General features: G+C 46.5%; 2 protein-coding genes across 3 annotated transcripts in view; both read right to left on the reverse strand.

The window, feature by feature from the left end:
• Positions 1-3,268, reverse strand: part of RGS19 (regulator of G protein signaling 19) — a 98,357-nt gene extending 95,089 nt beyond the window's left edge. The window contains exon 1 of the mRNA XM_083507758.1: positions 3,138-3,268. The gene's annotated coding sequence lies outside the window, so the exon portion shown is untranslated. The remainder of the gene's footprint in view (positions 1-3,137) is intronic.
• On the reverse strand, positions 344-18,236 carry LKAAEAR1 (LKAAEAR motif containing 1). Of its 2 annotated transcripts, XM_083507795.1 has the most exons (6): positions 18,117-18,236; positions 14,755-14,876; positions 11,850-12,191; positions 6,715-6,837; positions 4,605-4,641; positions 344-569 (listed from the first exon to the last, which is right to left on the reverse strand). In XM_083507795.1, exons 3-6 carry the CDS (start codon positions 12,141-12,143, stop codon positions 559-561), a joined length of 465 nt encoding a protein of 154 aa, XP_083363921.1. In that variant the 5' UTR covers positions 12,144-12,191; positions 14,755-14,876; positions 18,117-18,236; the 3' UTR covers positions 344-558. The 2 variants fall into 2 exon arrangements, with proteins under 2 accessions (XP_083363921.1, XP_083363920.1); XM_083507794.1 differs by lacking the exon at positions 344-569 and having other exon boundaries at positions 4,422-4,641; positions 18,117-18,138.
• Between the last annotated feature and the right edge of the window lie 134 nt (positions 18,237-18,370).

Consider the following 18,370-nt stretch of genomic DNA (forward strand, 5'->3'; position numbering starts at 1 on the left):
AGAAGTTATTGTTTCCAAAATGCACTGGGCAACAATAATTGATTGCACTTGGGGAACTTTCTCTCCCTGGGTGTCTTCTGGGACACAGAGGGTTCATGGGCCATGACACGGTGCTCTGTGAGTGCAATACCTCAACACTGGCCAGTGGCCAGGTGACCATTCAAAGAGAGGGCTGGGGGCTCCCTGGCCCTCCCCACACTCTGCTCCTAGGTACATCAGAGTCATGGCGGTCAGGACAAACTGGGATGGTGAATTGTGGGAAGTCATGGTGGCTAAGCCCTAGCGAACCCCACCGAAAGACTAGTGAGCAAAGGAGAAATAACATAGAAGCTGCAATTCCAGGCTGGGTCGGTTGCCTTTATTGGAACATGGGTATATATATACATACATGGTGACTATCTTTACATATGCAAAAAAGCGACCTATTCAAGCTTAGAGGCTCTACAAACCGTCTGAGCAGCTACACTCCCCTTGGTTCAGCACAAGGCCAAGCGCTCATCGCCAAGAGCCCTGATTGTGGCAAAGGAAACGGGGACCTATTTCCGGAGGGCGGTTGCCCTAGAATCTCGCTGAAGCGGCAAAAAGAGAGCAGACACAGAGCGTTTAGCACTTGAGAACCCGTTTCAAAAGACAGGTCATACCATGGTCACTGGCTGTTAACAATGCAGATTGATTTATCCAGGGGCGGGGAACCTTTCTCAAGGTCTACGTTCCCTTCTGGGCAAGCTTCGGGGGCTGGTGTGGGCACATGCCAGCAGTGGGGCAGGACCAGAGGCCAAAATGGTTAGAGCAACGGAGGTAAATTTCAGCTTTGTACGGTAGGCTCGTTCCTACACTCACCTCTCTTGGTCCTCCACCCAGGCCAGCAAAGAGGCATTCTTAAGAGTAAAAGGAGGCCAAAATTAGGTTTTTGGGGGCTGAGGTTCCCCACCCCTGGGTCCTACATGGCTTTCCCATAAGATTCCAGAGAACTGGAGGTTTTGAAAAGCGGAGAAGTTTCCATCTCTCCCTCGCAACAGTTCCCAGCGTTATTGGGACATTACAATGGCCGGCCCAGTCAGTTTCAGATGCAACGTGCACACATGTGTGGAGGGCAAGGAGCTTATATTTATTTATCTATCTTATTTATATTTATTTATTTAATTTATATTTATTTATTTAATTTATATGCTGCCCCATACCCAGAGGTCTCAGGGCTGCTCACAATTCGCACAACCTCCTGTGGATTTTTTTAAAAAATAATCATAATGCAGAAAGGAAGGTGGAAGAGACATAGGCAATGAACACATCTGAAACTGATATGGACTTGGAAGTAGCCTTTTCTATCCATCCCTGTACAAAAGATATATGAACTTGACCCCTTGGGCATATATACCGTATTTTTCGCTCCATAAGATGCACCTGACCATGACGCACCTAGTTTTTAGAGGAGGAAAACAAGAAAAAAAATATTCTGAACGAAACAGTGGGTGTATGATTTTTGTGGTTCATGCTGTGGCCACAGACATGTGATTTGATGGTGAGTTTGGGGTAGCCCAATGCAAAAATCCTGAGGATCCATGTGGATCCGTGCTTTGTAACCACGTTTTTGTGCCACACAACAGTGGGTGGGTGATTTTTTTGGTGCAAGCTGTAGCCATGGACATGCTATGTGATCTGATGGTGAATTTGGGGTGACCCAATGCAAAAATCCTGAGGATCCATGGGCTTTTACCCCCCAGATAGCCTCCTTTATTGCTAGCATCCCTTATCTCCCTCCTGATGGCTTGCCGACCAGCGGCTTTTTTTCAACACCCACTTCCCTCTTTCAAAAAAAATAAATAAATAAGCAGCATGTTTTTTTTGCCCTGGGCAATTCGGCTCCAGGGACTACACATTCGCTTCATAAGATGCACAGAATTTCCCCTTACTTTTTAGGAAGAAAAAAGTGTGTCTTTTGGAGCGAAAAATACAGTATATATATTATGCCATTCACATGGTTTGGCAAAAGCCCCTCTCCCCTGGGAACACTGAGAACTGTAGCTTTGTAGGGGAAGAAGAAAAACAATCCTTGGCACCTCGAGAAACTTCAGTCCTCAGAATTCTTCCCGGAAAGGCATGGCAAGTTAAACCAGTGCATAAAACCAACACAACACAAATTACAAACAAATGCAAATGACAAGAATTGAGATTCTGGATAAACACCAGGAAGGACTTTCTGACGGTAAGAACGGACGACCACAAAATGTGCTGGGCTCCCCTTCACTAGAGGTTTTAAAACTGAGTCTGGAGGGCCATCTCTCAGGGATTCTTTAGCTGAGATTTCTGCATTGCATGGGGTTGGAGTAGATGGTAAAGGACCCCTGGACGGTTAAGTCCAGTCAAAGGTGGCTATGGGGTTGCGGCGCACATCTCGCTTTCAGGCCGAGGGAGCCGGCATTTGTCCACAGACAGCTTTCTAGGTCATGTGGCCAGCAGGACTAACCCGCTTCTTATTGTGTACAGAGGACCGTGACAAGTGACAGAGCGCATGGAAACGCTGTTTACCTTCCCGACGCAGGAGTACCTATTTATCTACTTGCACTGGTGTGCTTTTGAACTGCTAGGTTGGCAGGAGCTGGGACAGAGCAACAGGAGCTCACTTGGTTGCGGGGATTCGAACCGCCAACCTTCTAATTGGCAAGCCCAAGAGGCTCAGTGGTTTAGACCACAGCCAACTCTACAATTCTATGATCCTATGAAGCGGTGCAGTTTAGACATGTCCTATGCGATGGGGTGAGCTCCCATGGCTCGGTCCCTGCTCATGCCAACCTAGCAGTTCGAAAGCACGTCAAAGTGCAAGTAGATAAATAGGTACAGTCATACCTCGGGATGAATATGCTTCAGCTTAAATATTTTCGGGTTGCACTCCGCAGCGACCCGGAAGTAACGGAGCACGTTACTTCCAGGTTTTTCCGCTCGCGCATGCGCAGACACTCAAAATGACATCATGCACATGTGCAGAAGCGGTGAAACGCGACCCGTGCACACACAGATGCACTGTCACGTCTTGCGTTCCATTCGGGATGCGAACAGGGCTCCGGAGTGGATCCCATTCGCATCCCGAGGTACCACTGTACTGCTCCGGCGGGAAGGAAAACGGCGTTTCCGTGTGCTGCTCTGGTTCGCCAGAAGCGGCTTAGTCATGCTGGCCACATGACCCGGAAGCTGTACGCCGGCTCCCACGGCCAGTAAAGCGAGATGAGCACCACAACCCCAGAGTCATCCGCGACTGGACCTAACGGTCAGGGGTCCATTTACCTTTACCTATGCTTTTTAATGAGCCTGGTAGAATCTACTTTCATATTGTTAAACCTTAGAACCAGGCATATATAGGAAGACGTTCTAAGCATTTGAATCCCATGAAGTCATCTCATTCATGCAATGACTTCCGCAGGCCTCATTCTCTGCAGATGAAGGGGGGGCACTATCTCATGGACCAGGGACCACCTGGCTGAATGTTGACCCCCTGCTTTATTTTGGGTTGAAGAGAGAGCCTAGTAGTTGTTACAGGCTATATGGTTGCTGGGCGGGGAGGCAGAAAATACAAAACTGACAGAGGAGGAAGAAAGGAGGTGGGAACGGATGGGGATTGGGGCCAGTGCCTGCTTCTCACGAGGTTTCACATGCATCACCAATGGAGTGAGGATGTTGCGAGTCCCATATTCATGGCTAAGCATGCACAGGGTTCATGTTTTGCACAGGGTTTAAATGGAAGGAATTCAGTCTCTACAGAGTACGGCAAACTCTGCAAGTCTGATGCTCAGCTGTTTTCCTAACTAGGCACAGGACTGCACCGAAGGATAGGTCTTCAGTACCAAAAGGTTTTTGAACTGAAAAGCATGTCTCTAACAAGAGATGACTAATCTCAGGTCCAGCATTCCTCCAACAAGTATCTCCCATCCCAGGCATAATGCCCTAGCAAGCCTTTGCCACTCTGGTGCCCTCCAGATGTTTTGAATGACAGTTCCCATCAGCCTCAGCAAGCAGAGTCGTGCACCAGATTGACAAAGTCCACGCACATTGATTTGAAAGACAGAACTGCAAATTGGAGAGAGAACCCTATCTTTGCTGATCAGGACCACTCCGACCACAGTGCAGATGTGTCAGTTAAGTTATTGGCCAGCTATTTGTACTTCCTGAATGTTTAGCCACAATCATTTCTTTTAAAAAGTACCCAAAACTTTTAACAATTCACCATTTTCAAAAATTGCATTTTGACCGCGCAGCCTTATACACAACAGTTGAGAGGTCCCATTGCAGCCTAAAATGCACATTTAAATGCAATATATATTTGGAGATCTCGAAGATTAATGGGGGAAAAATGGAATGGAACAGACTTTTGGGTGAACACATGCAAAAATAACATGGAGCTGAAACAGATTTGTCCACCCCTAACTATGAGGTTTTTTGTTTTTTGTCTTAAGTCATGGATAATAATCCATGAAGTTTATTGAACAGCAATAGTTTTTCTAAGTTGGAGCTGTCCAGAGATTTGGTCTCTGTCTGGCTTCCATCCATAATCTCCTCCCCTTATACTGCCTTGTCCTATGTGGGATTTCAAGGCTTTCTGATATAGACCTCACCCGTTTCATCTTCCAGAATCTCTTCAATCCGGCTTCTCTGTAAAGCAAAGCAAGGAAACAGTGTGCAGATGGTCTCGGTTCGCATTGTTTATTAACAATAGTAACAGCAGCAATCCCGGGTTCATTTCAGTTGAAGCAGTCACCGGTTAAGAAATTATCTCAAGTCCACCCTGCGGATTGTGAGCTGAATTTGTAATGTAAAAGATTCTCCAAGTTTGTTTTGACGCCTTGTGAATGGCAGCACGCAAGACTTCGCATCTGTACATGTATTTGTCTTGGAAGACAAATAAATTTGGTAACTGTTTTTAAGATACAGTGGTACCTTAGTTAAAAGCCTTGGTTCTCAAACGCCGAAAACCCGGAAGTAGTGTTCTGGTTTTCGAATGTTTTTTGGAAGCAAATGTCCGATGCCGTTGTCAGGTATTGTCTTTGGGGCACCTGCACCAATCAGAAGCTGCGCCTTGGTTTTCGAACATTTCGGAAGTCAAACAGATGGAACGGTGCTTTTGTTTTTGCTATTTATTTTGCGTTTTTGTTTTTGAGGACTTTTCAGTTAATTTGTTTTCATGACCATGTTGATAATCATTTTTGTCATCTACAATACTGTCTCCTTTATTTTATAGCACTATACATTGATTATTGCTTTCATTTTATGGATCAATGGTCTTGTTAGGTAGTAAAATTCATGTTAAATTGCTGTTTTAGGGGTTGTTTTTAAAAGTCTGGAATGAATTAATCCGTTTTGCATTACTTTCTATGGGAAAGGGCGCCTTGGTTTTGGAACGGACTTCCGGAATGGATTAAGTTTGAGAACCAAGGTACCACTGTGCTCAGTAAAGTTTGCGAAGAAGAAGAAAAAGAAGAGGAGGAGGAGGATTGGGCAATTTCTTTTTTATATATACATATATATATTTAACATATCATTTCCAAAAATCATATAACTTATATAATATTTTAGACTTCTGTCAACACCTCTGATGATTTTCCGTTCTTTATCACTTATTCTGCATTTCTTAATTTCTCTATTACTCTTAATTATCATTAACTAATAATTCTCCACATAGTCTTTCTTGCAATATTTCAAATAGTCCTCCTTACAAAACTTCTTGCAACCCTACTAGCGTAATCTTTTCATTACAATTACTTTTCAAATAGTTCATATATTTACTCCAGTCTTCTAAGAATCTCTGGTCTCACAAGTTTCGAACCCTTCCTGTTAATTTATCTAGTTCTGCATAGTCCATCAATTTCATCCGCCATTCTTCTTTTGTTGGTAATTCTTCTTGCTTCCATTTTTGTGCCAATAGTATTCTTGCTGCTGTTATTGCATATAAAAACAACTTACAATCCTGTCTATTAATATCATCTCCTACAATGCCAAGTAAAAATGCTTCTGGGTTCTTAATGAATGTACATTTCAACATCTTTTTCATCTCATTATATATCATTTCCCAGAAGTTTTCCACTTTTTTACATTCCCACCACATGTGATAAAAAGTTCCTTCCTTTTCTTTACATTTCCAGGATTGGGCAAATTCATGAAGGAGAAGGCTATTTATTAGATATGGTGGCTCCGCCTCCACAGTTGAAGGCAGGAATCTTTCTGAATAAGAGTTGCTGGGATCCATGGGATCTACAGAGGGCTCTTGTACTCAGGTGCAACTTGCTGGTTTGTCACAGGCATCTAGTAAACCATTGTGAAAATAGGTTGCTGGACTAGACACTGGTCTGACCCAGCTGGCTCCCTTAACCATCAATGGATCCAGCCACAGTGAGTTAGCTGAATGATTTTAAAGAACCACTGAAGATGATGGTCATCACTTTGTCTTCCCAGGAAACGGTCCACCCTATGAATCAGGGGCAGCATCTAGGGGCGGCCACGAGTGTTCTAGGACCCCCCCAAAAAAATTAAATGCGGGGGCCGGGCCTCCTCAATATTCTGCATGTGCACGCTGTCTGCGGAGGGAGCTGTGCAGCCCCACATTTCTAAGCGACCTTCTTTCTTGATGCAGCCCCACATTTCTAAGCGACCTTCTTTCAGAACTGGTAAATGGAGAGATATGTCAGTTAGAAGGAACTATTTTCCAGACAGTTTGTGCGTTCAACATACCTGGACTGTGTTCATGCAGTCTGCTAGTTTTCTAAGGTTCTTCCTGGGTGGGAGGAAGACCTCGAGCCTCACAGCACCTTTAGCGTTCCTCTGGAAGGAGATCAGGAAGTTGATCTCTTGTGCCTGGAGTCAAAAGAGAATGAAATGAATGAGGAACTGAAGCCGCTTTAGACTGAACCAGACCTTTGGTCCAGTGCTGTCTACTCTGAATGGCAGCTCTCTCTCCCAATCCTGAGACCTGAGTTCCAAACAAGGTGGTACTCTTAATTCAAAGTATATACACAAAGTATCAAATGTGGTGGCAGTAATAATCATACAACAAAACAACACCACAAACTGGCTTATAAGTATAAAACCAAATTTACGCGAATAATAGCTAGCATAGAAATAGACTTGTAACCATTCAAACAACAAACATACTAAGGTGCCATGTGCAAGACAAAGCCTGGAGATACTGTACACATGGAGTGGATAAATGTACAACTCTATCTTAACAAGTTAAAGGTAAAGGTAAAGGGACCCCTGACCATTAGGTCCAGTCGTGACCGACTCTGGGGTTGCAGCGCTCATCTCATTTTATTGGCCAAGGGAGCCGGCGTACAGCTTCCAGGTCATGTGGCCAGCATGACTAAGCCTCTTCTGGTGAACCAGAGCAGTGCATGCAAACGCCGTTTACCTTCGCGCCGGAGTGGTACCTATTTATCTACTTGCACTTTTTTGTGTGCTTTCGAACTGCTAGGTTGATAGGAGCTGGGACCGAGCAATGGGAGCTCACCCCGTCACGGGGATTCAAACCACCAACCTTCTGATCGGCAAGTCCTAGGCTCTGTGGTTTAACCCACAGCGCCACCCGCATCCCGTCTTAACAAGTTACATGTGCAGTAAACATTATACAGACCGGATAAATGAACCGTTCAACAAGTAGCGTAAGTCCAATCACAGAACGGCAACTCCGTGCTGCTACAATGGCAAGGGTAGCACACTGGAGAATATGAAAAAGTTTTTCAAAGCTGTTTTTCAAAGATTGAGCTGGATGAGATGTTCTTCAATGGGCCTTGAGTTGGAAACACAAAGCCGTAGGCATGGATCAATCACGGGAAGGCAAATCAAAGCCACCGCCCTGGTGAGAATAACACAAGTGGGCAAAAGGAGATGTGTTCTCTGGATATATTACAGGTTTCTCTACAAGCTTCATCAGTCCGAAAAGCCAATCAGGACCACAAAACGGTTTGCTCAGGATAAAGGAAGTATTCACAGGCACAACGCCCATCAGCACACCTGTTCTGGCTGGGGCCGATGCAAGTTGCAGTCCAGAACATCTGTAGGGTGCCCGGTTGGGGAAAACTGCCCCACATTCATGCTTGGCAACCACACGTAAGTGTAAAAAAGAGTAGTAGGTTGAGGGCGGAGGGTTTTCATCAGGACCACAGTGTATGGGGAGGGAGGTTTATCCTTGCTCTCCCCTACTGTGATTCCAGCAAAAACCCACTTGCACTGCAATTAGCCTTTGGAAGCAGAGAAAGCTCCCATTGACACCAATGGGAGCTTTCCCTCTAAAGCTAACTGTAGTGCTGGTGGTGGTGGCGGAATTCAGGATTGCGTTGGGAGAGGAAAGGGTGAAGATCAACTCGCCCTGCAAAGCAGCTTTCTTTCTTTCTTTCTTTCTTTCTTTCTTTCTTTCTTTCTTTCTTTCTTTCTCACTTAATTTATTTATTATTAAATACATATATGAAATCTTGCAATACATCAGTGGCGTAGCGTGGGTTGTCAGCACCCAGGGCAAGGCAAGTAATTTGCGCCCCCTAACCCGTGGATTTACGCCCCCTAACCCGTGGATTTGCGCCCCCTAACCCTAACCCCCAGATGTTGCGCCCGGTGCGGCCGGCCCCCCCTGCACCCCCCACGCTACGCCACTGCAATACATATATGAAATCTTTACATATTGATACATATACATTATATTTGTAAATTCACATTTTCACATTTCATTATGTACCAGCATTTATCCATTTCTTATTTCTTGCCCTGTGTCTTCCCTCAACCCGTGCATGACTTCCTTGTTATTATTTTGTAACTTTATTATTGAGATTGTAATTTTGTATCTTAATAATTCAACATTCATTCTTATATATCTGCTTAACTTTGTGAAATAAGTCTATACATAACAATAAATTCTTGTTGGAGCATCTTTTGGTCATATATTCTTCTACACATTTCCATTCCTGTTTGAGATTTTGATTGGATTGCATTCTAATTGTTGCCGTCATTTTTTCTAATTCAATCATTTAAAAAATTTATTTTGCCAATCTTTCAATGTTGGTACTTCTTCTGATTTCCATTTTTTTTGCAATCAATAACCTTGTGGCAGCTGTTGCATATAAAAAGATCCTCTTCATGTCTTTGGGGATGTCATTTGTAATAATTCCTAAAAGGAATGTTTCCGGCTTCTTACCTATTGTTGTTTTAAACATATTTTCAGTTCCTCATGTATATTTCCCCAAAATTTCTTAATTTTATCACATCCCCACCATATATGATATAAGGATCCCTCAGATACCTTACATCTCCAACACAGATTTGATGTTAGTTTATAAATTTTAGCCAGTTTTACAGGGGTTAAGCAATAGAATACATATTGCAATGTGATTTACATGAATATATGCCCTTTGCTGAACACTTTACTCCAGCGTGTGCAGTTTTTGACACACTCTTTCAATGGAGGACAGCATTGCAAAATTTGGAGAAGTGCACATTCTGAAGGATGGCTGTGTTTTTTTGTGCTCCCGTTGCTACAGAAAGTGCAAATGAGCTTTGCCTTTAAATGCAAATTTCTCCTCCGCCCCTCGTCACAGCCAACTTGAACCCAAACTGATTTCATTGGGCTCCAGTGTCCCAATCACTCTTCTGTCGAGGCCTCAGCCCTGTCACGTCCATTTGCCTAAATCTAACCATCACCCTAGGCACAATCCCTGAAAAGCCACTGGGTTTTATTGGGAGATGCATCTCTGTGTACATATTGCGCTGCTTGTTGCCAGGTTTTTGGGAGCCTGCAAAGGGCGGGTCGTTGTTTATTGCCAGTTACAGACCCCCAAGAGAGATGCTTTGTTTCAGAATAGCCCCAGCCTTGGAAGGACAGAAAAGGCTTTGTTTTGACAGTAGCAGCAGCAGCAGCGGTGGCGGCTGCGAAGTCCTGTTCCAAGCTTGCTAACTATAGCATATTTTATGACAAGAACTGTAAATAACAAGCCCAGAGTTACAGCAGGGGCCAAGTTATGACATCATGTTGTTTGGAATTATAGAGTGAGCGAGAGAGAGAGAGAAAATACCTTCCATGGAGGCAGTCTGGTCTAAAATAAGTAACTTTTCCAGAACTAGCTTTCTCACGGGGATTACACAGGGAAAGTTGGAGGGGCATTGATACTGCGTTGGCAGGTTATTCCAATAGGTCTCGATGGAGCTTTCCCAGGGTTTGCATTTAGGAATGGCATGCAATAACACTTCCCAAACCCTAAAAAACTAAATCTGTGCATGGACCAGGAATTCTGGGCTGTTTCTGCCACACCCCCTTGCTGTCTCTGGCTATGTCCCCATGAATGGTGCTTCCATTTCCCAACCTCTTTGCTGCTCTCAGGATGAAGTAGATGCCCCTATAGTGAGATGAAAACGAGTGTTGCAGGCTAGAGGCCACAGGGCAAGCAGGATCAGCCAAATATATTTTCTTGCTGGAAGCAGAGTGGTAAACATCCTTACCCTACTGAAGTCAGGGTGCACAGTACTCTTTGATACTACGTGCCGATTTAGCATAGTGGCTAGGGTGTTGGACTAGGACCTGGGATAAGGTACCCTTGCCCGTACGGGCCAGTCTTGCCAGACTCTAGGGTTGTGCGCTCATCTCACTCTATAGCCCGGGAGTCAGCGCTGTCCGCAGACACTTCTGGGTCACGTGGCCAGCGTGACAAGCTGCATCGGGCGAGCCAGCGCAGCACACGGAACGCCGTTTACCTTCCCGCTGGTAAGCGGTCCCTATTTATCTACTTGCACCCGGGGTGCTTTTGAACTGCTAGGTTGGCAGGCGCTGGGACCGAACAACGGGAGCGCACCCCGCCGCTGGGATTCAAACCGCCAACCATGCGATCGGCAAGTCCTAGGCTTTACCCACAGCGCCACCCGCGTCCCAGGACCTGGGATACTGCAGTTTAAATCCCCGCTCAGCCATGAAGCTCATTGGGTGACCTTGGGCCAGTCGATCACACTCAATCTGTCAGGTGTGCGTGCAGGAGCCAGGCCTTGTGACCAATAGGACTTTGCAGGACTGGGGCCTTCCTAAGTTTGTTCTGAAGAAGCAAGGTGTGGCCTCACAGGTGAGGCTGATTGGTAACTCACAGCACCTGGTGGCAAGAGCTGGGAAGGAATATAAGGTCAGCATTTCCCTTCGGCTCTTTGCTACAGCAACACGCTTCCTGCCTTGCTGCGTTTGTCTTCTTGCTTCCTGATCCTTGAACCTCGGCTTCTTGACTTCCTGCTTCTTGATCTCGGACCCCTGACTTTGTGACTCCTTGCTTCTTGATCCTCGGACCCCTGACTTCGTGACTCCTTGCTTCTTGATCCTCAGACCCCTGACTTTGTGACTCCTTGCTTCTTGATCCTCAGACCCCTGACTTTGTGACTCCTTGCTTCTTGATCCTCGGACCCCTGACTTCGTGACTCCTTGCTTCTTGATCCTCGGACCCCTGACTTCGTGACTCCTTGCTTCTTGATCCTCAGACCCCTGACTTTGTGACTCCTTGCTTCTTGATCCTCGGACCCCTGACTTTGTGACTCCTTGCTTACTGACCCTTGGACCCCTGACTTCTTGACTCCCGGCTCTCTGACCCTCGGACTCTTGGCTTCCTGACTCCTGGCTTCTGGACCCCCATTCCTGCTCCCACCCCGCCATCTTGCCCGCGGTCCTGACATCCCCTGCCAGGACTTTGATTGCCCATGAACCGGACCGTGACACAATCTAAGCTACCCTATAGGGCTGAGAGAATAAAGAACTATGGTTTCCTCTTGGTTAGGGGGTCTCCATCTCTCCTCCTCATCTAGCCTGTCCCTGACATCACTTCCCCCCCTCCCCAAACCCCATACAAACTCACTCTCAGGTTCTGGTACTGGAGCCTCGTGTTCCGGAGGCGGTTCCGAGCCTCGGTGGCCTTTAGGACCCCGATGAGGTTCTTCTGTTCCGCCACCTTTTCCTCTTCCGGCACCAAATTCCTGTCCTTCATGAGGACTGCAGCCAGCATCTCTTTCACCTTGGGCTGACTGGGGTCAGCGAAGGCCAAGTAGCGCGCCATCTGCGCCGGAGTCATCTTGTTCGTTTCGCTGGCGCTTGAACGCTTCTGGTGTCGCACGGTAAACTTATTTCTCTGGAGAGTTCCACCTTTGGACATCTTTGCTTATCTCGTCGACTTAGATTGGATTGATGCTTGGCAGGAGGGCTATGGAAGAGAGGAAGACCAAACAGCTTGACCATGGGAATAATAATAATACACTTTTTCTATACCCCGCCCTCTCCGGCCAGAGCTGGGATCAGGGCAGCTAACACCAGTAAAATTACAGTAAAATCATAATAGGGGGGAAAAACGCCAATTTAAAATACAGGTTAAAATGCAATGTAAAATGCAGCCTCATTTTAAAAGTAGCCCATAGATCAAAACCATAAGGGGAGGGAAGCATAAGGGTCAGACTGAGTCCAAACCGAAGACCAGGCGGAACAGCTCTGCCTTGCAGGCCCTGCAGAAAGATGTCAAGTCCCGCAGGGCCCTAGTCTCTTGTGACAGAGCGTTCCACCACATCGGGGCCAGTACTGAAAAGGCCCTGGCCCTAGTTGAGACCAATGTAACCACCTTGCGACCTGGGACCTCCAGAATGTTGTCATTTGTGGACCTTAAGGTCCTCCGTGGGGCATACTAGGAGAGACGGTCCCGTAGGTCCGTGGGTCCTAGGCCGCATAGGGCTTTAAAGGTCAAAACCAGCACCTTAAACCTGACCCTGTACACCACCGGGAGCCAGTGCAGTTGGTAAAGCACTGGATGAATGTGATCCCGTGGCAAGGACCCCGTAAGGAGCCTCACTGTGGCATTTTACACCCACTGGAGTTTCTGGGTAAGCTTCAAGGGCAGCTCTGCGTATAGAGAGTTACAATAACACAAGGCTATTTAAAACGCTGAAATAACACTTCAAATGCATTATGCTTTCCAACTCTGTACATCAGGGGTGTCTAATGCCCATTTCAGGGGCCTGACCAAGCCCCCCTCACTACTTCCCCCTGCCCACTTTTGCTTCCCAATTCTGAGTTCCCCACCACTCAGATAACAGCAGAAAGATGGATTCCTAGGGCTGCCTGCTTTTTATTGGGCCCTGCAGCCACCAGCAGTTGATGTTTCTCATGGTGTGGAAGCAAACAGTACCCCCTGCTAACAGTTTCAGATCAAGCCGAACAGCAAAAAAAAGAGGCTTGAGGGTCTGGCTGAAAAGCTGGCCATCCTAAAACCACGCCGTGCATGTTTGTTTTCCACAACAGATATACGAAGGGAAGAGAAGAGAAAACGAAAAGAGAAAGACGTGTCAAAAGAGGAAAACGCTGCCCATAGCCAGGGTCTCCTGAGCCTGGTAGCAAGAAATTACACAGGATGTTTCGGATAAGAAAGAGGAAGCGGTTTCATGGGTGATACCAGAGCCTTTTAACTAGAATTTCAGCCACAAGCTAGAAGCGGACAACTCCTCAGTGCCAAGTCAGCGCCTTTGGCATTTTCTGCCTGGCTTCTGACGAACCACGCCTCGTCTAGCAAGCATCTTTTGGGCTGGAAGGCGTGATGGCTCACAGCTGGAACTCGCAGATGGACACAGGCTTAGATTTGCTGCAGGGGGTGTTGCTCTTACAAAACCCTGTCCAAGAACAGAAACATTTTTTTAAAAAGTATTGCTGGAACGTTTGGTTGGGAGAAGCCAGCCACAGAGAGCCTCTTGTGCAGATCACAGAATTAGAAGGTCCAGAATGTGATTCTGTCTGCTCCATGCAGGTTCTTGCATGGGCCAGGTAACCACCAGGCTCTGAGACCTGTGTTGCCCATCAGCTACATGACACCCGGTTGAGTCATTTGGGTTCCCCACGCTGATGCTCCCCACATTCCCCATGGCACATTCCTGCTGGCCGTATGGAGAGGCACTATTGGCAAAGGCAACCTTAGCTTCCAGCGCTTACTCCCCCAAAGGAAATAAATCCTGTTATCTTGTTCTGTTAAATGCATCATCCTACCTGCCACTTATGGGACACGGGTGGCGCTGTGGGTTAAACCACAGAGCCTAGGACTTGCCGATCAGAAGGTTGGTGGATCGAATCCCCACAACAGGGTGAGCTCCCGTTGCTCGGTCCCTGCTCCTGCCCATCTAGCAGTTCAAAAGCATGCCAGTGCAAGTAGATAAATAGGTACCACTCCGGCGGGAAGGTAAACGGCGTTTCCGTGCGCTGCTCTGGTTCACCAGAAGCGGCTTTGTCATGCTGGCCACATGACCCAGAAGTTATACGCCAGCTCCCTCGGCCAATAAAGCGAGATGAGTGCCACAACCCCAGAGTCGTCTACGACTGGACCTAATGGTCAGGGGTACCTTTACGTTTATCACTTGGGAAGACAGGCGAACTAATGCCAGTGTACTAGAAGAAGCAAAGATCACCAGTGTCGAAGCAATGATTCTTCAACATTAACTTTGTTGGACTTGTCATCTTGTAAGGATGCCTAATTATCATCTTCCAAAGCAACTACTCTATTCCAAACTTGGCCAGTAAAGCGAGATGAGCGACGCAACTCCAGAGTCGGCCACGACTGGACCTAATGGTCAGGGGTCCCTTTACCTTTATCTGCCACTTGTCCAGCACTTTCCTTAAGCACCACCTTGCTCATTAATCCTCACTACAGCTCTGGAAGGCAGGACTTTACTACATTTAAACCTGGGCAAATATTGCTATTAAACACTCACACACCCCTTTGTAATGACACTTACCTTTGGGGAAAGTCAATGGTGAGAGTGTGTGTGTTGTTGTTGTTGTTTTAAAAAGCCACTTCCTTGAGAACAAAACTTCAGTCTCAGAGGGTCTTTAGATACAATGCAAGACAATAGTTTCCCTGTTGGTCAAAAAGAGAAAAGTGCCAGGTCATGCTTTGCTTTCCAGAGTGCATCATGGGAAAAGTGGACAGGACAAGACAGGTTACCTGTGACCTTGATGGTGAATTTCCTAGTTGTGGTTGGTGCCAGCTATTGGCGAGGTCCAGCACTAGCCCCCAGGAGCTCCTGCCAGCCTGACCCAGTGTCAGGAGCTGGAATCAAGCTCAGGTCAGCAATAAAAATACCAGGGTCTCAAAGAAACTAAAGCAGCGCAGGTCTAGTGATCCCTGCTCAGCGCCTGAGAGCCCCAGCCCTGCCACTCACCACCTGGCCTAGGGCGGGGCCTGATGGGCTCTATAAAGGACTGCTGCCGCTGCTGTCGCTGGGCAGAGAGGGCTCCATTTTGTTTTGTTTTTTGTTTAAACCGCTGTTATTTTTTACCTATGTCATTTTAAACGGTGATAATAATGCTGTATTCTTAGTTTTAGATTTTGATTTATGTGGAAATTGTTTTCCATTTGGTTGTGTATTTTTTTTGATGTGCTTTATTTATTGTTTATGACTTTTGTAATTATGCAAATCTTGTCATGCTGTAAGCCGCCTAGAGCATTGTTTTTTTAACTGTGGAAAGGCGGCATACAAATAAAAAATGATGATGATCCTAGCCACTCTTCCCAGTAGGTCTTGGTCTAGCAAGGCAGTTGTGAGTGTTAGGATATAGTTCCATTCCACCTTAAAAGGAACAGGCATGACTGTTGTGTGTCACATGCCTGTTCACTTCCAGCACAGGCTTCCTGGGAACTTCCGTTTGTATATTGCTTTTGCTATTGCTGTTTTGCTTGGACACGAAGGGAAGCAGACATGTTTTTCCATTGTCCTGCTGCTGAATAAATGCTGTAAATATGCTTACACATGTCTCTGTCCGCTACTTCTGCTGCAAAGAGTTTTTTCTCTGCTGGTTTGCGTGCTAAAGCCTCTGAAGGCTTCTGAGGCTTGAGTCGCAGTTTTGATGCTGTTCCGAGAACCGGAGTTTTGCCCGGCTGCTGGCTGGAGCTAGCTAGGGGCCTGCCAGACGCCCCTGTCTCCTGGCAGCACCCCAACAGCGAGGACTGAAGGTCCCTGTGTTCCACCACTCTCTAAGGCTCTTCCTCTCATGGGCTTTCCCCAAGCAATCTCAGACTGCACCTGCACACAACTAATCTCTGCTCTGCTCTTTTCATTTCTCTGCATGTCCTAGGAGACCAGTGGGGAGGGGAGCTGGTCGTAACAGGGGATGACAATGACACCCTGGCTTCTTCAACTGCCAGCCCCTCTGTCTCCTGGCCCCATCCCTCTCCAGCCTCTGCTTCAGCCTTGAAGTTTGAACTGCCATCTGTCACAACCTCTTCCTGCTCACGAAACCCCTGTGGCCTTTTCAGCTTCCGATGCCTCCTCCCCGAAGTCTTCTCCCTCTGACCACTTGCCATCCTCCCACCACCAACCCCCTAGTTCTGAACCTTCTTCCCTTGGGGAGTTCCCAGCTGGTGCCTCCCATCACTCCTTTATCTCCAGCCAGTCTATGGCACCCAGTTGCGACACCTCTTAGCACCTCTCTGTCAGCCCCTTGGACATTCATTTTAGGAGCCGGTGAGTGGCAGTGCTATTTTTCAATGGGAGCAAAGCTCAGCTCCCATACTTGGTGGCTGCCAGCCTTCTTAATTTACCCAAAATTCAATGCTCCAGCCTATATAGTCCTATGAAATCTATAAAACTCAGCCTCATAGACCTTATGGATTTAAAGGTTGGGGCATTGCATTTTGCTTAAATTAAGATGGCGGGCAGTCACCATGGATAGGAGCTGACTTTGTCTCCCATTCAGATGAAGGAATGACATTTGCCCACCATTAAAATCCCATTGGGAAGCCTTGGAGGATGAGTGGCATAGGGTGGTTATAGGGTGGGACTAGGACCTTGGAGACCAGGGTTTGAATCCATGAAACTGGCCCTGTTCCAGTATGTCACTGCCAAGCAGTGCTTCAACCAAAATAATAAGCCAGTGAAGAGGTCCAAACCACCCACACAACATACACTCAGTTAAACTCCATTATTGCTCCATTGGTGCTGGAGGAGACTCTTGAGAGTCCCATGGACTGCAAGAATATCAAACCTATCCATTCTGCAGGAAATCAACCCTGAGTGCTCACTGGAAGGACAGATCCTGAAGCTGAGGCTCCAATACTTTGGCCACCTCATGAGAAGAGAAGCCTCCCTGGAAAAGACCCTGATGTTGGGAAAGATGGAGGGCACAAGGAGAAGGGGACGACAGAGGATGAGATGGTTGGATAGTGATCTCGAAGCTCCTAACATGAGTTTGACCAAACTGTGGGAGGCAGTGGAAAACAGGAGTGCCTGGCGTGCTCTGGTCCAGGGGGTCATGAAGAGTTGGACACAACTAAATGACTAAACAACAACAAAGTGCCCCAACACCCCCATGTTCTTTGCATCCCAACATTCTCTCTCTCATATATATAGTATTAAATTTTGTTTTGCAATTTAAAATACTCAGTTAAACATCCTTAAGATATCATATCATATTCTGTCAGCTTAAGTTGCCATTCTTCTTTGGTTGGGACCTCACTCGTTTTCCATTTTTGTGCTAACAAAACACGGGCCACAGTAGTGGCATACATAAATAACCTGTTTTGACACCTGGGGATTTCCATCTGAATTATCCCCAACCAAAAGAATGGGCAAATCTGTCCCATTTTGCTTTCTCTCAGTTTTTCCACTCTTAAGATCTGTTCTCCCCATGTGTGATTTTTTTTTTAAAAAGTCCCTTGAAAAGTCCCTTGAAAATTCACCAGAGTTTTCTCCTGCTACACGTTACACAATTCTACCCAATATTCACATTTCTGCAAAGCAATCTTCCCTAATATGTTATATTTTTTCACTAATATATGCATTTTTAGGCACACTTTACCCTGGACAGTATACATGCACTCATCATTTGGTTAGGGAACCGCCTTGCAAAATTCAGAGGAATACGGACTTTGAAGGAAAGCTGTGTCTTAGTTTGCATAGTTTTGGCAAGTGAGAACGTAGGTTGATTTGCCTTTGAAATGAAAACTGTCAAACTTCTTCCCATGCAGAGGCAAATACATCCACGAGGGAAAGGACAGGAGTGGGGTGGTGATATAGGGGTGAAACACAAGGTCCCAGGCTCCCCCTTACCCTAAAAACCCCACTTTTCGATTTCTCCCACTCTGTGACCCTTCTCTCACCTGCCAAGTTAACATCCTCTCCTGCGGCTCTCAGGGCCTTGTACTGGTCTGTCCTTTTGGTCCAGGCCTCCAGTGTACAAACGTCTCCATGGTAACCTAGTTGCCAGGCAACTCAGACAATGGCAAGGAGGCTCCCAGTCTCCCCAGCTTTCACACACATGCACTGACCAGCAAGCCGGCTGCTTGCCGCCTGCTGAACTGAAACTTAGAGAGGGAAATGGTGAGTTAAAGAAAATGTTTAAAAACACTTTTGT

The sequence above is a fragment of the Podarcis liolepis genome, assembly GCF_965112155.1.
Source record: "Podarcis liolepis genome assembly, chromosome: 6".
Lineage (NCBI taxonomy): Eukaryota > Metazoa > Chordata > Lepidosauria > Squamata > Lacertidae > Podarcis > Podarcis liolepis.